Source organism: Palaemon carinicauda, chromosome 8 (genome assembly GCF_036898095.1).
Source record: "Palaemon carinicauda isolate YSFRI2023 chromosome 8, ASM3689809v2, whole genome shotgun sequence".
Lineage (NCBI taxonomy): Eukaryota > Metazoa > Arthropoda > Malacostraca > Decapoda > Palaemonidae > Palaemon > Palaemon carinicauda.
Window position 1 is genome coordinate 8,095,799 of NC_090732.1, and position 23,605 is coordinate 8,119,403.

The following is a 23,605-nucleotide window of genomic DNA, read 5'->3' on the forward strand; positions in this document are numbered from 1 at the left end:
TGGGGCGACGGGCGATTGGGGCGCGTCAAGCGAGATCGTAGCATTAAGAGATTCGCGCGGTTCCAGAGGCGGCCGTGAGCGCCCGTGCGCCGGCTTGGCAACCTCTGGGGCGACGGGCGATTGGGGCGCGTCAAGCGAGATCGTAGCATTAAGAGATTCGCACGGTTCCAGAGGCGGCCGTGAGCGCCCGTGCGCCGGCTTGGCAACCTCTGGGGCGACGAGCTGAGTCGTCGCAACGCGTGGTCGCGTTGGAGCTGTAACAGGAACTGCGCGCGGACGCGCATCGCGAACCTCTCTCGTATCACGAGCTTCCCTAGTATCGCGAACCTCCTTAGGTGGGCGCGATGGGCCCAAAGCGGCGCGTGGGTGTGTTGGGGTGCACGTGAGCGCTGGAGCTGAAATCGCGCGGGGACGCGTATCGCGTCTCTCCCCCGCAGGGCGCGACGAGTCCGAAGGAACCTGTGAGCGCCTGTGCGCCAACTCAGGAACCTCCTGGATCGCGCGTGGTGAAACAGGAACCGGGGGCCGGCGAGGTGTCGGCGGGCGCGTGAGCGCTGAAGGCCGCTGGGGCACCGGTGGGCGCGTAGGCGCCTTATCAGGAACTGGCTGTAAATGCGCAGGAGAGCGCAGCGGCGCTATAACAGGAGCAGGGCGCGATTGCGCAGTTGGGCGCTTACGCGCTACATCAGGAACTGCAGATGGGTGACGGGACGCCGATGGGCGTGGGCGCGCAGGGGAACCCTGGCTAGCAACAGGAACAGAGGCGCGAACGCCTAAGGGTGAGCGCCGAGGCGCTTTGTCAGGAACAGCGGGAATAACAGCAACAGGTAGCGCAGGCGGAGCCTTACGCTTAGGGGCGAGCGGCGCAGTTGCGCGCTCAAGTCCCTGAGACCCCAAAGGGTCAGGAGGTAGCACAGTGGCAATCTCCGGCGCGTAAAGCGCGTCAGCAGCAGTAGATGTAGACAGTTGAGGTGACAGCTCACATGGTCTCGAAGGACGACCATCCTCCGACGGGGATCGCGAACGATCCCTGGAGAGGTCAAGGGTGGTAGCAGGTAGATCAGGAGAACGGCAATCGTCTCCTGCGCAGAGGACTGTGGTGACGACGAGCCGAAGAGATGCCTCCTAACCCCTTTGAAGGGGGAAGGAAGGCCTCTACGGCGAAGGGGAGGACGAGTCTTCAGCCTTTTACGCCCACGAGGGGCCGTGGGATCAGCAGGCTGACCATCAACAGGCCTCCGAAGAGGCGTCTCTACCAGAGAACTCCCCCGAGAGGGAGTCTCAGCGGAAGGAGAGACCGTGGGACTAAGCTCCTCCCTCGTAGTATGTTCAGAGGGAGAGACAGAGCCTTCTGCTACCGCAGCCACAGAAACAGGAGTTTAGTCAGACCAACGGGATGTTTCCGACACAACAACGTCAACCACAGACTGAGGATCTATGTCCGCTGAGGTTGACGATTGTTCGGCAGCCGCACCCCGTTTGATCTTACCAAACAAGACTTCCTTAGAGGGCGAACCCTGTAGCCCCAAGGAAGCCCAAAGCTGAAAAAGGTCATTGTTAGAAACAAATACCTCCTCCGAGGGGGGAGGGGCAGCCGCCTAGCTATATTAGGCAACGACCTCTCCCTCGCCACGGGATCGGTTAATGACATCAACATTACGGTCTACGCTACCTCTCGCCGGCCTCTCGGAAGAGGCCGCCCGAGCGTGAGCTTCGGAGGAGGAATGGGCGGCGGAAGAGGAAGACTTAGGATTTTCTCTCTTCCGAGAAACCTCGGAAGGAGAACGATCCCTCTTAGCCCTCTTCTTACGTCGCCGGGCAAATCTCTCCCACTGGAAGGTAGACCACTCCCTACACTCAATGCACAAATTCTAACTATCACACCGTTGGCCCCTACAATGGGGGCATAAGGAGTGCGGGTCTGTCTCCACGGCCGACATAAAGGTCCCGCAAGGGCGGCCGGGAAGTCCAGGGCAAGTACGCATTGTCAGTAGAGGCCAACTTCACACACACTACAAAAGAGAAAACGCAAAAACAGATTAATATGGCGGTCAAAGCGAGGGAGAGCACAGACAGGTCTGTTCTCTTCTCGAGCCAGAAGTAAAGTGGATCTTCACCGGTGTGTGTGAGGGGGGGAGGGGTAGCTAGCTACCCCTCCCTACCCCCCGGTAACTAGCGGTGGGGTAGGAAACCCTCGTTAAAACTTTATGGCTCGTCATCAGCTGTCGCCAAAGTAATTACCCCATGTAAATAGCGTTGGTTTGTAATCAGTTACGGAACAAACACAAGTTTATATGGAAAGCCTGGGCCAACAACTGCAGTTTCAGCCTTATAATGCAGTATAGTATAGTGATACCTAGCTAGGTGGTCCATCGAAGGGAAGGTAAACGGTGTTGAGAAAATTTTTCTAACTTCTATGCAAGATCAAGGAGCACAATCTTAGTAGACATAAGCAGTATAAGGCTCAAAATCATAATGGCTTTCATCTTAAAATTACTATAATAAAGTTCAGCAATTTATGAAGAGCAGTAAGCTACATTTTCACTACCATAGGGGCTCACACAAATGATATTAAAAGTTAAGGGAGAAAATGCAGCTGATGAAAAGAAATTGCATAGAATTTTAACTATCATCAACAGAGTTTGCACTGTTGGGTAATGAATAAAACTAACTGAAAAATTGTAAAAAGTTTTTAAAGGTTTTGAATACCTTGAACATAAGCATCACAAATTTTACTTCCACCCTAACGACTTGAAGTAATCAGTAACAATGTTGGAAAAAATTGTTAAATTAGCAAAGAAAACATTACCTTGCCTTAATAATTTATAAGTTAAAAAAATTGTTAAATTAGCAAAGAAAACATTACCTTGCCTTAATAATTTATAAGTTATCTCAGCTCAACTAAACCTTATTATAATTTCTGATGCTCATAAAGACATTGGATAGTTTTATAGAAAAACCACAAGGGACAGATAATAAAGCCTAAGGGCATGTATCACTCCACCTGAGGTTACCCCTCATAGAAAACAGGACTAGGGTAAACTACACAAAACTCTGGTCGGTTGGGATCCCAGATACTCCTAAGAAAGTAGTTTGAGGTAAGTACTCCGTGTTGGAACAACTAGCATTTGAAAAGAAAGCTCAAATACATGTTATTGTAGGGAAAATTGCATGCTAAAAACACCTACATACACTATTATTTACTTACTGTTTTGCATTCATCTAAACGTCCTTGTAAAATTTTCATAGATTCCAAAACAATTAGCCCAGCAATAATAGCATTTGTGGTGGCAATAGCTGGAATGATGTTGCCAGCCATAGCTGTAAAACAGAAAACAATTCACTTAAAATGGTAATAGGATTAAATAGGTTTCATCTAACAACCTAGTACAGTATAGCAAAAATCATTATTCAATGTATAAAATGTACAGTTCCTTTATAATATTTCATGGTTGTGAACAATCAAGGAGCCATAGAAAATTTAATTCAAAAACCTTCCATTCTAAAATATGGGATACAAAAATATGGACAAAAATGATAATAGACGACAAAATCACAAAGGCTTATTCTGAAGGAAAGCTACACCCCATAACCTGCTTCAAGTAAGTTGGAAAACATAAAACAAACTATCTCACACAAATTCTGGATCCAGAATATCAATAGATTATCTTGGTAATTTTTTTTTGGTTCTAGTATTATATACAGTGAAAATATTTTAACCCAGTGCCCGATGGTCCTGAATTTCCCAATTTCTTGAAGGCTTTTGCATCTCTATTATCTACATCTTTACTATATTACGCTGCACAGGCAAGAAAGGCAATTATGCTGTCATGTAATTTTCATAATTTACTGTTAACCTTCTTGGTGTTTTACGCCAATTTTAAGGTGTGCACTTGATACTTTGGAAAATCTGATAATCTGAAAGTACAGTTTCCTTTCATTCTGAATTAAAGAAACTTTACTGTACATGATATATCACTTACTTGAGAAATTCTTATAAACTAAGTATATATGATATGTTTGATTTGTTACACAATAGCATGAGGTGTTTGAATAAGCCCACAGGGAAAGTGACTATTTGTAGATACTTAGATGATTCCAGTATAGAATAAGTAAGAGATAAAAAAAAAATTAAAATGTTTTTTGTAATATGTTATTTTTATTAATAAAATAAATTTTTGAATATACTTACCCGATAATCATGTAGCTGTCAACTCCGTTGCCCGACAGAATTCTATGGAGGGATACGCCAGCTATCACAATACTAGAAGGGGGTGTATTTACCAGCGCCACCTGTGGCCAGGTACTCAAGTACTTCTTGTTGACACCTCCTCAATTATTCCTCGGTCCACTGGTTCTCTATGGGGAGGAAGGGAGGGTCGATTAAATCATGATTATCGGGTAAGTATATTCAAAAATTTATTTTATTAATAAAAATAACATTTTTCAATATTAAACTTACCCGATAATCATGTAGCTGATTCACACCCAGGGGGGTGGGTGAAAAACCAGTGTACAAGACTAAAGGATAGCTAAGTATCCCGTATTTCATATAATCAGTTATCCACAATAACAATGAAATAATAAGTACCTGGTAAGGAAGTCGACTTGAACCGTTACTCTGCCTTTAATAAGATCGTCTTCCTTACTGAGCGCAGCGTTCCTCTTGGGAGGCTGAATCAACTCAAAGGTGCTAAAGTATACAGGGTAGCAACCCATACTAAAGGACCTCATCACAACCTTTAACCTTGGCGCTTCTCAAGAAAGAATTGACCACCCGCCAAATCAACAAGGATGTGGAAGGCTTCTTAGCCGACCGTACAACCCATAAAAAGTATTCAAGAGAAAGGTTAAAAAGTTATGGGATTATGGGAATGTAGTGGCTGAGCCCTCGCCTACTACTGCATTCGTTGCTACGAATGGACCCAGGGTGTAGCAGTACTCGTAAAGAGACTGGACATCTTTGAGAAAGAATGATGCGAACACTGACTTGCTTCTCCAATAGGTTGCATCCATAACACTCTGCAGAGAACGGTTCTGTTTGAAGGCCACTGAAGTAGCCACAGCTCTCACTTCATGTGTCCTTACCTTCAGCAAAGCAAGGTCTTCTTCCTTCAGATGAGAATTTGCTTCTCTAATCAGAAGCCTGATGTAGTAAGAAACTGAGTTCTTAGACATTGGTAGAGAAGGCTTCTTGATAGCACACCATAAGGCTTCTGATTGTCCTCGTAATGGTTTTGACCTTCTTAGATAGTACTTAAGAGCTCTAACTGGGCAAAGTACTCTCTCCAGTTCGTTCCCCACCATGTTGGACAGGCTTGGGATCTCGAACGACTTAGGCCAAGGACGGGAAGGAAGCTCGTTTTTAGCCAAAAAACCGAGCTGCAAGGAACATGTAGCCGTTTCAGATGTGAAACCTATGTTCCTGCTGAAGGCGTGGATCTCACTTACTCTTTTACCTGTTGCTAAGCACACGAGGAAAAGAGTTTTTAATGTGAGGTCCTTAAAAGAGGCTGATTGGAGCGGTTCAAATCCTGATGACATTAGGAACCTTAGGACCACGTCTAGATTCCAGCCTGGAGTGGACAACCGACGTTCCTTTGAGGTCTCAAAAGACCTAAGGAGGTCCTGTAGATCTTTGTTGGAGGAAAGATCCAAGCCTCTGTGGCGGAAAACCGCTGCCAACATACTTCTGTAACCCTTGATCGTAGGAGCTGATAGGGATCTTACGTTCCTTAGATGTAACAGGAAGTCAGCAATCTGGGTTACAGTGGTACTGGTTGAGGAAACTGCATTGGCCTTGCACCAGCTTCGGAAGACTTCCCATTAAGACTGATAGACTCTGAGAGTGGATGTCGTCCTTGCTCTGGCAATCGCTCTGGCTGCCTCCTTCGAAAAGCCTCTAGCTCTTGAGAGTCTTTCGATAGTCTGAAGGCAGTCAGACGAAGAGCGTGGAGGTTTGGGTGTACCTTCTTTACGTGAGGTTGACGCAGAAGGTCCACTCTAGGAGGAAGAGTCCTGGGAACGTCGACCAGCCATTGCAGTACCTCGGTGAACCATTCTCTCGCGGGCCAGAGGGGAGCAACCAACGTCAGCCGTGTCCCTTTGTGAGAGGCGAACTTCTGAAGTACCCTGTTGACAATCTTGAACGGCGGGAATGCATACAGGTCGAGATGGGACCAATCCAGCAGAAAGGCATCCACGCGAACTGCTGCTGGGTCTGGAATCGGAGAACAATACAATAGGAGCCTCTTGGTCATCGAGGTAGCGAATAGATCTATGGTTGGCTGACCCCACAGGGCCCAAAGTCTGCTGCAAACATTCTTGTGAAGGGTCCACTCTGTGGGGAAGACCTGACCCTTCCGGCTGAGGCGATTTGCCATGACATTCATATCGCCCTGAATGAGCCTCGTTACCAGCGTGAGCTTTCGATCTTTTGACCAAATGAGGAGGTCCCTTGCGATCTCGAACAACTTCCTCGAATGAGTCCCTCCCTGCTTGGAGATGTAAGCCAAGGCTGTGGTGTAGTCGGAGTTCACCTCCACCACCTTGTTAAGCTGGAGGGACTTGAAGTTTATCAAGGCCAGATGAACTGCCAACAACTCCTTGCAATAGATGTGAAGTGTCCTTTGCTCCTGATTCCATGTTCCCGAGCATTCCTGTCCGTCCAGTGTCGCACCCCAGCCCGTGTCCGATGCGTCCGAGAAGAGAGGGTGGTCGGGGGTCTGAACAGCCAATGGTAGACCTTCCTTGAGAAGAATGCTGTTCTTCCACCACGTTAGAGTAGACCTCATCTCTTCGGAAACAGGAACTGAGCCCGTCTCTAGCGTCATGTCCTTTATCCAGTGAGCAGCTAGATGATACTGAAGGGGGCGGAGGTGGAGTCTCCCTAACTCGATGAACAGGGCCAGCGATGAAAGTGTCCCTGTAAGACTCATCCACTGCCTGACTAAGCATCGGTTCCTTCTCAGCATGCTCTGGATGCATTCTAGGGCTTGGAAGATCCTTGGGGCCGACGGACAAGTCCGAAAAGCTCGACTCTGAAGATCCATACCCAAGGAGACAATGGTCTGGGATGGAACGAGCTGAGACTCCTCAAAATTGACCAGGAGGCCCAGTTCCTTGGTCAGATCCATAGTCCATTTGAAAATCTCCAGACAGCAACGACTTGTGGGAGCTCTTAAAAGCCAGTCGTCTGACGGAGCCGGACACAAGATCATGATACTGCTGCACAGTCTGTAAACTGTCAATCATGGGCAAGCGAGGAAGTACAGTGACAACCCGAATCCGTCTAGACTGTCTGGGTCGTACAGACAACTCCTTAACGGGTTGCTGAGGTTGCCGCACTGCGTCACAACAAGTCCCTTCTGTCGGTTGTTGAACGTCTTCCCCGTGACACATTGACTCCGTAAACAAAAAATCCTCTAACAAGGACTAAGCTTGGACTGCATGTCATGCAACACAGCTCAAGGTCTATGGGAGCAGGTGTGGTAACAGACGGGATTAGCGGCTGAAGTGGAACCATTACCTTCCCTGTAAGCATGTTATGCTTAAATAAAAGTCCATAAGAGGTTATGCAGCTAAAGGCTCCCTCCAAATGACAGAGTCCTCAAGGGAATATCAGAAGGAGGGAGAAAAGAACTTTCTCATCTACAGGGACCTTATCCTAGAAAAGCTAAGTTCTCTGAGTGAGGGTTCACTGGTGCAAAAGCAGCAGACTAGAAGGCAACGTTATGAAACTGCTTGACAGTCTAGTGAGTTGGCAACAACCCAAGATGTGTTGAGAAGCATGCGGTAAGGTATGCAGAGCATGATGTATGCAGAGTATGCTGTATGTAGAGCATGTTGTATGCAGAGCATGCTGAATGCAGAGAATGCTGTATGCAGAGCATGTTGTATGCAGAGCATGCTGAATGCAGAGCATGCTGAATGCTGAGCATGTAGTAAGCAGAGCCTGCTGTAAGCAGAGCCTGCTGTAAGGAAAGCAGAGCGTGTGCATGGCGTTTAACATTTCTCAGAAATTCCATGACCAGTGCTAGAGTGCTTTATGCATGCTTGCATGGGGTTTAAACCATGGTATGAAAATGGAGGTAAGGTATGCTGAACAGCAGAGTCAGAACGAGCTGGAACAACAATAGTTGTGGTTTCCTCTTCAAGACTCCGATGAGGGAACACCTGAGGCTCAGTCTGCAAAGGCTGAATAAAAGACAAGCAGAAGGAAGGCGCATGGGTGGAGGAGGCTGACTCCTAGCATGAGTGGTTGAACCCAAGGGTTGCGCTTGCTGAGCGGTTGGCGGAAGCGGAGTAGCAAGTTCCAGTTCCTGTGGTGTGAGCGGAGCGCGATGAGGAAGAGGCTGCGCAGAACAAGGTAAATGTCTCGCAAGCTGAGGCTCCTGAGGCGCAAGGCTAAGGTGTTGTGGTGCTTGCCTTGTGGAGGGTTGAGCTCGCTGCAGCAAGAGCTGAGGAGACTGACTCATGGACGGGAGAGGTTGTTGTACCTCAACCGAGTGTTGCATCACTGGTGGAGCAGCAAGTGGAGGCGGAGGAAGAGAGGTAAAATCCTCCTGATCCCAATGTAAAGGTTGCCTTAAGGAAGGCGGAGGCTGAACACCACAGGGAACAGCAAACTCAGCACGTGGCTTAACATCGTACGCCTGGCAGGTGGAACTGCTGGCAGGTGGTACTGCGATCAGGCGGAGCGAGTGTAGGTGGAGGGAGTGTAGGCGGAGGCGGAGGAGCAACACTCTCAGCCCGACACTCACGCATCAAGTCCGAAAGCTGTGCTTGCATGGACTGTAGTAGAGTCCACAACATCGTACGCCTGGCAGATGGTACTGTGATCAGGCGGAGCGAGTGTAGGTGGAGGGAGTGTAGGCGGAGGCGGAGGAGCAACACTCTCAGCCCGACAGTCACGCATCAAGTCCGAAAGCTGTGCTTGCATGGACTGTAGTAGAGTTCACAACATCGTACGCCTGGCAGTGGTACTGTGATCAGGCGGAGCGATCATAGGCGGGGGGGAGTGTAGGCGGAGGCGGAGGCGCAACACTCTCAGCCCGACACTCACGCATCAAGACCGAAAGTTGTGACTGTATGGACTGCAGTAGAGTTAACTTGGGGTCGGCAGACACTAAGTTCTGCTGAGGTAAAGCCTTAACAGCAGAGATCTGTTGTGGCAGAACCTTACTCCTCTTAGGCGGAGTGTAATCAACTGATGACTGAGGAGAGTCAGAGCTAACCCAATGACTGCATTCGGGTTGTGAACTTTAACTTCGTACGTCTGGCATAGGTCTGGACTTAACGTTTAAGAGGTCTTGAGACCTGAGACCAGCGTTACTCTGCCTTTATTTTCTCCCCTAATCTCTTCTGCAGACGAGCAAAATAAGGGCTCAATCGTCTGCGGGTGGGAGTGACGGTCTCGGTAAGACACGCCCACAACCACCGAGAATACTTCTGTGCGCCGATCAAGGCCTGCTGAACCCTTATGCCCTTCGACATTGCTTCTCCCCTGGGCTTGGGAGCTTGCAAGAGGTCCCGGACTGGGAGGACGACTGGCGCGCACAAAAGTACCCTCACGCACTAATCACTTATCACTTTGATTTCTGTTTCCACTTATTTCACTGAACTCGAAACTTTAAGTGGTTTGTACCTGAAATACGCAATTCTATCCTTTCTCAAAGTTAGTAATTGCGAAAACAGAATTACAATGTAACAGAAAAATCTAATGAAAGATAATTCAGTGGTTGGAAAGAGACTAAACACTAGATCACTCTAGAAACGTTTAGTTTCTTCCCCTAAAGAGACTAGGGAGAAGAGCAAAAACGATAACGACGTTACTCGTACGCCTGGCAGGCTTGAATGAAACGTTTATCCTCTTTCTCCCTCCGTCTCTATCTCTCTCTCTCTCTCTCTCTCTCTCTTGACTTAGAACCTGAGAGAAGAGCCCAATCATATATATCGTTAAAACATATTATTGTTAAAGGAAAAAACTGAAAAGTTCCTTTATTAGGATCAAAACCATTAAGTTAAGAAAGAATGAACAAAACGCTAGACACGGTTACTCTTACTGCAACGTGAAACCGTGAACATTCTTTCTCTATCGTAACGATAGAGTGCAAGTAGAACGTTCTGAACGTCAACAACTGCAGAGACAAAACAAAACGTTAGTTCAACTTTGAAAACAGTACGAGACTGTCAAAGAAAATCTTTCAAACTCTGTGGCGGAAATAGCATAATATGTTAACAGGTAAAACCGAAATGACGGGCTCAAAGTTTATTAACTTCGGTAAAAGACCGCCTACTATAGGAAGGTCGAATATAAACAAATATAAAAATTAATTTTAATGAGTTTATAATAAAAGGAAGTTAATCGAAGAGGCCTATAAGAGGCGGAGAGATATAAAATAAATCTATAACTTTAAAAATTAAGAAAGAGAGTCTATACTCTCTTAGACACCAACACTTCCGTCTAAGGGAAGGGTCGGCCATTGAAAGGTGAACGAGAGTTCATACTCTCTCGTCACCATAATTAATCAAATTAATTCCAAAAGCTAACTAAGCTAATATAGAAGTTTCCAGTAAAGCGACAGCCGAAATCAAAGAGAAATACTTCACCAAAGTCGTGAAAATACTCCAAGAACATAAGCGTATCCCAGAACGTCTTGCCGGAAGCACGACAGAGGAATAATTGAGGAGGTGTCAACAAGAAGTACTTGAGTACCTGGCCACAGGTGGCGCTGGTAAATACACCCCCTTCTAGTATTGTGATAGCTGGCGTATCCCTCCATAGAATTCTGTCGGGCAACGGAGTTGACAGCTACATGATTATCGGGTAAGTTTAATATTGAAAATTTATTGATATTATTAAAGTCCTTGTCCATGAAAACCTATGATTAGACACCAAAATGACTGTCTTGTGTCAAAGGTGACGGAAGTTATAGTGTTTTGTATATCAGCAGCCATCTCAAACTTTTCAAATTGCTCAAGAGGTCATAAGTGCACCCAACAAATTTCAAGGTCTGACCACCATCCGGACTACTAGATTTTATTCACCCTGTCTATTAACCCTTTTACCCAAAATGGACGTACTGGTACTCCTAGCAAAAAAATGTTTTTTACATTTTTTTTTACATTTTTTTTACATATTTTTGATAACTTTATGAGAAACTTCAGGTATTTTCCAAAATAATGAGACCAACCTGACCTCTCTATAACGAAAATTAAGGCTGTTAGAGCAATGTAAAAAAAATATATTGCAAAATGTGCTTGAAAAAAAAAACGCCTGGGGGTTACGGATTGGAAAGTTCCAAATAGCGTTGGGGGTAAAAGGGTTAATGAGATGCCAAACTACATACTTGCCACAAAACATAAATATTTACAGGTGATTACAAAAATATATATTAAGTTTTTTTAGTGCATGGGGAGGGTGGTTAAACGGTTTCCATACTTAAAGTCATTAGCCTAAAAGTAGTAAAAATAATAAATAACACTTATAATAACTACTATTACTATTCACTATACATAAGCCTAAAACAACTTAGTTCAATACTCACACTTAACATCAAAACGAGTCTTCTCAGGAATGCCAAAAATATGAGCTCGTACATTTGCACAAGCAGTTACAAAATCCATACTGTCCTTGTCATCTTTATCCCAAACTAAATCTTCACCTTCTGGCTGACTCTGTCAAAAAGCAAAAGTTCTTCAGTAAAAACATGAATAAAGTTACATTTTCGTCTCTAGCTTTTACAACAATATATTTTAAAAGGATTCTACTTTCCATCTCACCTTCTTTCTTTTATGAAGATTCTCAACAGCATTGGCAAAAACGTCCCGACATTGAGAAACTGTCCACGGTCGCTGGTCTTGGATTAATCCCTCACCATCAAGTATCACATCTAGAAACAAAAAAAAAGCAATAAAAAATCTCTAATATTTGGAAGTTAAAAAAATCCTATTAACCCTCTAAAGATCCAATGACAAACTTGGTCCTTCATCCATTCATTTGGCTATACAGAAAATTTATTCAGTTTTCTAACGCAACCTCCAAGTTTTTCTATATTTATTCCTTTATTAGTTACGCTATGAAACTTCAACATAAGTAGGCTGAAACATAATGTCATAGATCACCGTAAAAAAGTTTGCAAGTCATGAGCCTGACAGTGGTTTTGTCACATCCAGAATCACCAAAGGTTTAAGAAAGATTAGCAGAGTCCATCTCTCACTCCTTAACTTCAACTGGAGAATGAACCTATGAAATATGTGAGGATGCCAAAGAAGCTGTCATTGAAGCACAAACAGCAGACTTGAGGCTTCAACAATTCATTTATCTGAATTCCTTCTTGATGCTTGGTAACAGCATGAAAAACAACTGGAGAAATGGTTACACTTAGGTCTCGCAGCTTCATCATCAAGAACATAAAGCAAGTACTGTAGTGACATGAGCCACAAAAGCTGACAAATCCAGAAATCCCAAGAAGAACAATCTCCCAAAACTGATGTGATGTGCTTACAACCGAACTGCTGTCTTATAGGTCAGAACTTTTGGGGTTTAAGCTAAGACAATAGTCAGATCTTAACATTCACAGAGGTTGGGTAACAGACAACCAAATAATGAAAAATAATTAGTAATTGCCCCACACCTAATGACACTCTCAGACCTTACACAACTAGAAAAAATCTAGTATATCCAAATCTTAAGAAAAATACAAAAGTAATTATTTATATAGTTATATAAAACCTAAAAAGCAAAGTATTTAGATTTACAAACCTCTAAATAAAAAACACAAATAACTATTATTACTCAATACTTAAAAATTCACCAATAAAATAATACCCCAGAATCAAACACCCAAGAACTTATACAATTCAGTTACTAACCAAAAGGTAACTTGAATGAAACTGTATGGACCAAAACAAAGGCAACTGAGCCACTTTATGCATAGCTTTCACCAAGTTCAGTCCTACAAAACCTTGTTCCATCAATTTAATTAATTTCAGGTTTTCTTTTGCTTATCCATAAACAATGGCAAAAGAGGTCACATCTTTAGAGGAGGAGGATGGAAGGGATCCTACCTCTAGTTCATTGATGAAGGAAATGATGGAAATCTAGGGTTACATTATTTGGTTGATAAATATACATCTCTTGACAATAAGAGCCTTACCTGAATCTGGTATTTTATCCCACTGCAAAGGTGTTGGTTTCCTTCTTTTCTCCCACAACTTATCCATTGACAGAAGGTACTGAATGTCATCACCAAAAAGTTTGCCAAATAATTTCTGCAATGGAGAAGTTTAATTTAGAAATAAAATAACCTTTGTAAAATCAAAACTTAAAATAAAAAGACTTCAAATGTTACTGCTACTTTGTACTCTTTCAAAGGATAATTAATGGCCAAGAAATAAGTACTTTATCACGCATGAACACAATCTAGATAAAGGAAAGGTTTCAAAAGAACGAGCAAGAGGAATATTTGTTTTTCTTGTTAAGTCTAGATGTCATATATATGACCAAAAATTATAAGGGTATAGCAATACTTAATATGATGTGAAGGTGTATTGTAAGATTTATGGAAAAAAGTAAGATATATGACAGACAGAGAGGGAAGGGAAGACCAGCAGGGGTTTAATAGGAAAAAAGGAAGTGTGGTTTGCAAGTTTACTTATGAACGAGGTTTTTCTTTAAGAAATGAGGAAGAGAAAATGCTAGATGCAGTGAACATGGACCAAGAAAACTTGTAATAGAAATGACAAGAGAAGTGGTAGGCTATTAGGATGTCTGCAGTTGAGAGTTAATCTGTTGACAGTCATTACAATATGGAAAGATAAGATAAGGTTGCCTTGGTTTAGAGAAAATATAGGTATTTGAGAAAGAGGTGATATTTCTCCATGGCTATTTATATAGATGGAGTTCTTTCTGTACTAACCTCAATAGTTTACTATTTGTGTATGTTCAATTTATGGATATAACGATGCAAAAGGAGTAGGCCATCAGATATAGTATATGTGAAAAGTTGTGTAAGGACTGTGAATAAACTGTGGGATGTTTAGTTTAATATTTTCAGATGATTTTTGATGGCTGAATATACTGCAGAAAAGCTGCAAAAACCTGTCACAGTTTAAAGTGCTTGTAGACAAACAAGGCTTCACAGCTATCCGAGTATGAGGAAAGTAACGATGACAAATGAAAACCAAATAAAAGAAATAAACAATGAATGCTAATATGGATGGTGGGTAAGTAGCAGCAGTTGACCAATAGATATCCGGAAGTAAACAAAGTTAAGGTAAGAGGAGATACACTAAGTTAAAAAAAGAAATGTAGTAAGGTGTGTAAAATATTGTGAAGAGAATATATGCAACCTCTTAAAACATTTAATAAACTACGAAGATTTTAATTAATTCTCTCTCTCATCTTAAAACTTACTAATGAAGATTTCAAGTAGCTTTGTTAACAAAAAAAAAAAAAGTTAAGTAGTAAGGATATTTGATGTTTCCATTTATAAGTTTAAAGCATTGGAAAAAATTTGCAAGAATAAATACAATAGCATTGAGCAGAGTTATAATTGTATACGAGTACAGTACCATAAGCAAAACAATTTTTCCTATTAAGTTTATCCTTTCAATACTTCCAATATTCATTTTGCCCCATGTTTTGAAGTGACAACTAGAGAGAAAAGACTTTAAAGTCAAGATGTGAATCCCTTAATAGAGATTTAGCTAGAATTAGTGCATGGTGCAAATTATGGGGTATGAAGTTGAATCCTAACAAAACTCAAAGTATGATTGTAAGTAGGTCAAGGACGGTGGCTCCTCAACATCCGGATCTCAGTATTGATAATGTTTCTTTAAATATGTATGACTCTTTCAAAATTTTAGGTGTGATTCTCGACAGTAAATTTACTTTTGAGAAACATATAAGGTCTCTGTCTTCTTCAATGGCACAAAAAATAGGCTTATTGAGAAAGTCTTTCAAGATTTTCGGTGATCAATCTATTCTGAAGAAGTGTTTTAATTCTTTCATTCTACCTTGTTTTGAGTATTGTTCTCCTGTTTGGTATTCAGCTGCTGATTCTCATCTTAATTTGTTGGACAGAAACTTACGGTCTATTAAATTTCTTATTCCTGATCTAGATATTAATCTCTGGCACCGTCGTTCAATTAGTTCATTATGCATGTTGCATAAGATTTTTCATAACTCTGACCATCCTTTACATTCAGATCTCCCTGGACAATTCTATCCTGTTCATAATACTAGGCAGGCAGTTAATTCTAATAGCCAGGCCTTCTCCATCACGAGGCTCAATACTACGCAGTACTCTAGAAGTTTTATTCCAGCTGTTACCAAGTTGTGGAATGATCTTCCTAATCGGGTGGTTGAATCAGTAGAACTTCAAAAGTTCAAAGTTGGAGCAAATGCTTTTTTCTTGACCAGGCGGACATGAGTCTTTTTATAGTTTATTTATGACATATTTGTTTTTGATGCTGTTAATAGTTTATATATGACATGTCTGTTTTGACGTTGTTACTGTTTTTAGAATGATTTATTGTTAATTTGTTCTCTTCATTTATTTATTTCCTTATTTCCTTTCCTCACTGGGCTATTTTTCCCTGTTGGAGCCCCTGGGCTTATAGCATCTTGCTTTTCCAACTAGGGTTGTAGCTTGGATAGTAATAATAATAATAATAATAAATGGACAATCTGAATGATATAAAAATATCTTTTTCCCAGGATAATTCAGCTAACATTTCTACCAGGATACCCTACACTCATATGGGGTTTAGGTGCGTTACTTCCGCAAGAGACTGCCAGAAAAACTGTGCAAAATTTCACAATATGACAAATTCGAAGATAATTTGTATTTTTCCTAACCATACAAACCTTAGCTATTTACATTGGGTTTACCTTTTAGCGTAGCTGAAATGACGAGCCAATAGTTTTTAACGAGGGTTAATTACCCCCGCGCTAGTTAGCGGGGGGTAGGGGAAGGGTAGCTTGCTACCCCTCCCCCCCTCACACACCGGTGATTTGCTTCACTTCACTTAGAGGTAGGACTTGACTTGGGGGTCAGGGATGGCGGGCACATATGTATAAATAGCTAAGGTTTGTATGGTTAAGAAAAATACAAATTATCTTCGAATTTGTCATTTGTTCCCTAACCGAAATACAAACCACGCTATTTACATTGGGTGACTTACCCCTTAGGAAGGGTGGAAAGTCCCCAGCCTTACTGACTTCGGCTTTGCCACGGGGCTCAATCCCTCAGTGAGCAGCACTTGAGAAAAGGAGCCCCTGCACCTCACAAGTTCCTAGCATCGCTAGGAACGAGTCGAGTGGCCTACATAAGCAGTGTGTGACTCGTCCTATGAAGTTGACCTTGAGACCTTTAGATAGGAATCTAGGATAGGACGTTCCCAATACCACCTCGTCAGGGTATGGGGGACGCAACAGTATTTAGCTTAATACTAGGAGCACAAAGAAGCATGGGTTACCTGCAGAGGTCGAGGTCAGCTATGCGAGGACCAGGATGCTGCTTCCCCAAGAGAGGGGAGAATGAAGAAAGAAGTAAGGGTCAGACATACTCTTTAATTCACGCAGACTAAGACCGGGTAACAACGCCCCCAACCTACTGCTACTTATCCAAAAAGGAGCCTGAGGTTAGACCAGCTGTTGTGCAGCCACCACAGGGCCGATAGAAAACGTATCAAGGCTCCTGTGGGTCATGTCTTACAGGTAGTGGGCTGTGAAGGTCGTCTGACGCTTCCAGACCCCAGCTTGAAGTACCTGCGTCACAGAGAAGTTTCTCTTGAAGGCCAGGGATGTAGCAACACCCCTGACATCGTGTGCCCTAAGGCGACGTGACGGAGGAGGGTCTGGATTCAAGGCATGGTGGATAACCCTTCGAATCCAAGCTGAGATGGTGTTCCTGGTGACCCTCCTCTTAGTCCTGCCTGTGCTCACAAACAAAGCTCGCACTTGAGGACGGACTGCAGCCGTTCTCTTCAAGTAGTGCTTCAGACACCTCACTGGACATAGTAGTAGCTGGTCTGGGTCGCTTGTTACAGAACGGAGACTTGCGATCCTGAAAGAGTCGAACCGAGGATCCGGCACTCCAGGATTCTGAGTCTTGGCTACAAACTCAGGGACGAACCTGAACGTTACCTCCCCCCATCCCCTTGAATGGGCGATGTCGTACGAGAGACCATGAAGTTCACTAACCCGCTTGGCCGAAGCCAAAGCGAGTAGGAAAGCCGTCTTCCAAGACAGGTGGCGATCGGAGGCCTGACATAATGGTTCGAAGGGAGATCTCTTAAGAGCCCTGAGGACTCGAACCACGTTCCAAGGAGGGGGTCTCACTTCCGACTGGGGGCAGGTAAGCTCATAGCTACGTATGAGTAAAGAGAGTTCTAGCGAGGAAGAGATATCCACGCCCTTCAGCCTGAAGGCCAAGCTTAAGGCTGAGCGATAGCCTTTCACTGCCGAGACAGAAAGGCGCATTCTTCCCGCAGATAAACGAGGAAGTCCGCTAATGCTGGAATAGTGGCATCGAGTGGAGAGATACCCCTCCCACGACACCAACCACAAAAGACTCTCCACTTTGCTTGGTAGACTCCCTCAGAGGACCTTCGCAGGTGCCGAGACATTCTCTCCGCAACCTGTTGCGAAAAGCCTCTCTCCGTGAGGAGACGCTGGATAGTCTCCAGGCGTGAAGCCGAAGCGAGGCCACGGCCTTGTGAGGGACACCGGAGTGGGGTTGTCTGAGAAGCTCGTGTCGTGGAGGAAGTTCCCTCGGGAGCTCCGTCAGGAGCTGCAGAAGGTCCGGGAACCATTCTGCGTGATGCCATAGCGGAGCTACCAGAGTCATCGAACAGTTGACCGATAGTCTGGTCCTGTTGAGCACCCTTCTCATCAGACAGAACGGTGGGAAGGCGTACACGTCTATGTTGTCCCACCGTTGCTGGAAAGCATCTTGCCAGAGTGCCTTGGGGTCCGGGACTGGGGAGCAGTACCGGGGCAGCTTGAAGTTCAACGCTGTCGTGAACAAGTCCACAGTCGGGGAACCCCACAAAGTCAGGACTTTGTTGGCTATCTGAGGATTCAAAGACCACTCGGTACTCACTATCTGCGAGGCCCTGCTCAGACTGTCGGCGAGCACATTCCTCTTGCCAGGAATGAAGCGAGCTGATAGTGTTATTGAGCGGATTTCGGTCCACCTCAGAATCTCTACTGCAAGATGGGATAGCTGCTACGAAAAAGTGCCTCCCTGCTTGTTGATATAAGCCACTACCGTGGTGTTGTCGCTCATCACCACCACGGAGTAACCCGCCAGGGACCGTTGGAACTGCTGAAGAGCCAGAAAGACGGCCTTCAATTCTAGCAGGTTATGTGCAGGCACTTTTCTGATTCTGACCAAAGGCCTGAGGCCCTCTGGTTCAGAACGTGCGGCCCCCAACCTTCTTTTGACGCGTCCGAAAACAGAGTCAATTCCGGGGGGGAGGACGAGAAGACTCACTCCCCTCCGCAGGTTCTCGTCGACCTGCCACCACCGCAAGTCCGTCTGTTCCAAAGACCCCATCGGGATCAGAATGTCCGGAGAATTGGATCCTTGATTCCACCGGGACTTGAGCCGCCACTGTAGGGATCTCATCCTGAGGCGGCTGTTTGGAACCAGACGAGCCAGGGAGGATAGGTGACCTAAGAGACGCAACCACGACTGGGCGGGGAGCTCTTCTCGCCTGAGGAAGGGTTCCGCCACCCTCCTCAGCCTTGCTATCCGGTCGTCTGATGGAAAGGCTTTGTGGAGATTGGTGTCTATCAGCATGCCTAGATAAACCAGTCGTTGGGACGGCTGCAGAGAGGACTTCCCGAGGTTTACCACGATCCCCAGATCCTGGCAAAGATCCAGAAGCCTGTCCCGGTGCCGAAGAAGGGTCGACTCCGAGTCTGCTAGGATCAGCCAATCGTCCAGATAACGAAGGAGACGAATGCCGTTCCTGTGCGCCCAAGATGAAATCAGGGTGAACACTCTGGTGAACACCTGAGGAGCTGTTGAGAGACCGAAACACAGCACCTTGAATTGGTAGATCTTGTCGTCTAGGCAGAATCTCAGGTACTTCCTGGAAGACGGATGGATTGGGATCTGGAAGTACGCGTCCTTTAGATCCAGTGTGCACATGAAGTCTTGTGGTCTCACCGCAAGTCTGACCGTGTCTGCTGTCTCCATGCTGAACCGGGTTTGCTTGACAAACCCGTTCAGAGCCGAGAGGTCGATGACAGGTCTCCAGCCTCCAGACGCCTTCTTTACAAAAAAGAGTCGACTGAAGAAGCCTGGGGAGCCGTCCACGACCTCCTGGAGAGCACCCTTCTCTAGCATGGTCTCGACTTCAGCCCGAAGGGCCAGCCCCTTTGCTGACCCCGTGGCATAGGAGCTCAACGACACTGGATTCGCTGTCAGGGGAGGTTGAGATGTTGTGAACGGGACGCGATAGCCTTGGCCGATCACTGAGACCGTCCAAGCATCGGCCCCGTGTTGCTGCCACCTGCGGACGTAACGCTGAAGGCATCCCCCCACAGGTGGACACGCAGGGGGACTGCCACCCCTAGGGCTTGCGGCTGCGGCCGCTACCCCTAGGAGTCCTGCCTCCCCTGGAGGACTTGCCGCCCCTCTTGACCTTGGCTGGAAAGGGCTGGGGCTTAGACACCACTTTCTTAACTGCCGATGCCTGCTTCGGAGCCTTACGAGGCTGCTGCTGCTGTTGCGGCGGAGCTGGAGTCTTATAGGGCCGAGCTGTAAGGGCCCTATGTTAGAGGAGTCCGTGCTGGATTTCCTCCACCTCTCAGCCGTTCGCTCCATGTCCTGTGGCTCAAACAGGTTCTCCCCAAGAATGGAAGCATGTCTGAGCCTACACACATCCACGGCGGGGACCTTCGGATGGAATCTCTCGGTCACCGCATCGCGCCGCTTCAACACCGAGTTGGCCCACAGGGTGGTGACTTGGTGCGCCAAAAACTCGATGGAGCGGGTGCCCGAGAGTAAGGAGGTCTCCAGGCCCTTCCTATTGGTCTCCTTAAACAAGTCCTCAGAGCACAATAGGATGCCCAGAGTTCCTAGCCAAAAAACCAGCCACGAAGTGGCCTGCATGGCACACTTCGCGACCTTTTCATGGCTCAGGATCTCTGCCGCCGAGAACGACACCTGCCGGGCAGAGAGCTTCTCAAGGGGAACTCCCTTCGCCAGCTCCTCCACGGAGTGATGGAGAGGAAGAGCGAGACTGGACTCACCCAAGATCTCAAAATACCTCCTCTGCTTAAGACGAGGAGGAGGGATGAGCTTGTTCCCGGCAGAGGAACGACTGGAGGAGGCAAGAATCGCGAGCTGGGCGTTGGCCCTGGCTCTGGCACTCTTCAGACCCCGAGACCAGGGCAGAGCCGCACTGGACTTGGGGGCCTTCCGAACGTCGAACACTTCGTCCAAGATAGTGTCCTTGCCTTCACGGGGGGCGATCACGGGGTCCATAAGCCCGTTGAGTTGCCTCATCAGGCTCAGGACCTGCCAGAAGGCATGTTCAGATTCCTGCTGATCTCCTTCTTGCGGGCTGGCAGCTAAGTCTCCTGTCCCAGGAATCTCTTCCTGGGGTGAAGCGTGGACGTTCCCCCGGGGAGCCGCTGGTTCCTGGCGAATCCTCGAAGAAGATTTCGGGATGGTCTTGGAGTCCTTGGATTCCCTCCTGGGAGGGATACAGGATCCCAACAAAGAGGTTCGAAGAGCCCCTTCCGCACGAGACGACTCTCCTCCATGAAGAGAAGGCTCCCCCCTTGATGCCGAGGGGAAGACTACCGCTTCACTGGACTCACCCGAGGACGGAAAAGCCTCGTCCACGGGAGAAGGAGAAAACGCTCGAGCAGGAGAAGGGGCCTTCGCGATAGACCTCTTGGGAACCAACTTCGCCCTGGGGGAAGTCACCACGAAGTCCACTCCTCTCTTTCTCTTCAGCGTAGGAGAGGCAGCCGTTGGTTTGTTGCCCTGATCGGCGAGTGCTGGCTTCATTACCCTCACTAACGCCCGCATCAGAGGAACAAAACCAAGTCTGTTGCTCCACGGACACCGAGTCCGAAATCCTCGCTGGAGGGAAAGGGATCGAGCGATCCTTCGGAGTGGACACCACTGGACCTGCCTGAAAAGAAGGGGGGGAAGAAAGACGCACTAACCTCTCTGCAGTGTCTTCTCTGTCCTGCACAACAGTCCTGCGTTTAGATGGAGGCAATCCAGAGCGCTGTCTGGGAACAAGCGTTCCTGCTGCTATCACTGGCTGCGAAATTCGCCGCGAACGATGGTCGAGCTAAGGCGAACGGTCGCACGGTCTCGCGGGCGCGCATGCAAGTGGGCGCGAGGGCGTACAGGCGAACGAGCGCGTGGCCGAGCCGGCGAACGAATGAGTTGGCGCGATGGCGAGGGAACGCGTTGCCGCGTGGGCGAGTGAGAACGCTCCGAAGATCGCTGGCGACGTAGGTCAGGAGACCTGTAGAGCGATTGCGAGCAGGCGATCGGTGGTGAGCTGGCGAACGCTGGCGCGCAGGTGAGCGATGGCGCATTGTCGCATGGTGACGCGTTGGCGAGCGGTAGCGCGCAGGTGAATGATCGCGCGAGAGAGAGCTAGCAGAGGGCGAACCATTTCCTTCCAGAATCTCTGACCGACGACGCGTTGGAGACCGCGTGCGCGCAGGCTGTAAGTCACGCGGGCGGTCCGGAGATCGCCGATGATCAGGTGATCGTTGACGCGTAAGAGAACGCTGACGAGCAGGCGATAGAAGGACCGTCTGTGAACGCTGGCGAGCAAGAGGGCGACGCGTGAAATCCTGTGAAGGAACAGTTGGCGCGGCGCGTTCACGAACAGGAACAGGAAGAGCGTAGGCGCGTGGGCGAACATGTGCTTTAGAAACACGCACTGGAGAACGCGGACGATGTTGAGTAGAAACAAGATGAGGATCGCGAGAGAAATCAGGAGACTGATGGCACGCAGGGTGCCCAACAGGGACTGCAGGATGTTCAGAGACCACAGGGGAGCGTTTGCGAGCAAGAGGGCGATAACCCTCAGAGGAGCGCTCACTATCAGAAGAGCGCTGACGAGTAGGAGAGCGCCTGTGCGCTAACACTGCAGAAGGGCGAGCAGGGGAACGCTGGCGCGCTGAGCGCTCTTCAGGAAACAAAGGATGGACGATGTCCTCAGGAGAGCGCTGGCGAGAAGGAGGGCGAACATCAGGAGAGCACCGGCGAACAGGTGAGCGCTGACGAGCAGGAGAGCATTGACGAGCAGGAGAGCGCCTGTGCGCTAACGCTGCACGTGAAAGGGAAGAATCCCTTTGCCCCGAAGGGACCGTTGCCCGTCGGGTGACGAGGTCCCCAGAAGGTGAAGTTCTAGCAGGAGAAGGAGACCGGTCCCCAGAGAGGTCCAAAGAAGCTGGAGCTGTAGGCTGAATATGACGAGGAGAGTCCCCTTCGGAGGAAGAAGATCCAAAAAGGCGCCTCTCAACACCCTTATAAGGGGATGGGAGGCCCTTGCGACGCAGCGGACGGCGAGCCTTACGGCGAAGGCGGACACGGGGAAGATCATCAGGACCATCAGTCCTCCGAAGGGGAGTCTCAGTCAAGGCACTCCCCTTAGAGGGAAGCTGGACAGCAGAAGAGCCCGTAGGACTCACTTCCCCCTTCGAAGGATGTACGGAAGGGGGAGGAGAGCCGTCAGCACCAACATCCTCAACTGCACCTGCAGAGGATTGCCCCGCCCCGTCGGAGGACTCTGCCACCACGACGTCGACGATAGACAGAGGGTCTACCTCTGCTACCGCCGGCGACTGCTTAACAGCGGCCCCCAACGAGACAAGGTCAATCAGGGCAACACTGGAGAGCAAGCCCTCAAGCCCCAGGGAAGCCCAAATCTGTAAAAGATCATCATTAGACAATGAATTATCAATAACCTCCCCCGGAGGAGGAGGGGGAACCGCCCCGCTATGGGAGGCGACGCCCTCTCCCCCCACCCAAGGTCGGGAAACAGAACTAGGGCCTGCGCTACCACTCGGCCGACTCTCCTTAGGAGCCGGACGAGGGGGAGCTTCGGAGGAGGTTTGGGCGACGGAAGAAGAGTCCCGAGAACCTTCCTCCTTCAAGGCAACCCCAGAAGGAGAACAGTCTCTCTTGGACTTCTTCTTACGCCGGCGGCCAAACCTCTCCCACTGGGAGGCAGACCACTCCCTACACTCACTACACGTTTTCCTGGTCACACCGTCGGCCCCGACACTGCGGGCAAAGAGTGTGAGGATCTGTATCCGTGGCCGACATAAAGGTCCCACAAGGGCGGCCGGCAATACCAGGGCACGTACGCATAGCAAAGACAAAGGTAGTCAACTTCAAACACACACATAAGCTGTAGAGAAAAAGCAGAAAAAAGATTAAAGGCTGTCAACGAGGACGATGGAGACACGTCTGTTCATCGCCGAGCCAAAAGTGAAGTGAAGCAAATCACCGGTGTGTAGGGGGGGATGGGTAGCAAGCTACCCTTCCCCTACCCCCCGCTAACTAGCGCGGGGGTAATTACCCCTCGTTAAAAACTATTG

General features: G+C 47.4%; 1 protein-coding gene across 2 annotated transcripts in view; it reads right to left on the reverse strand.

The window, feature by feature from the left end:
• The window catches only part of Uba2 (Ubiquitin-like activating enzyme 2), a 59,143-nt gene that overhangs the window by 16,572 nt on the left and 18,966 nt on the right, over positions 1–23,605 (reverse strand). For both annotated transcript variants that reach the window (XM_068378441.1, XM_068378440.1), the window contains exons 6-9: positions 13,161–13,275; positions 11,785–11,894; positions 11,550–11,679; positions 3,209–3,321 (exon numbers count right to left, since the gene is read on the reverse strand). In XM_068378441.1, the coding sequence (XP_068234542.1) occupies positions 3,209–3,321; positions 11,550–11,679; positions 11,785–11,894; positions 13,161–13,275 (468 nt within the window). The remainder of the gene's footprint in view (positions 1–3,208; positions 3,322–11,549; positions 11,680–11,784; positions 11,895–13,160; positions 13,276–23,605) is intronic.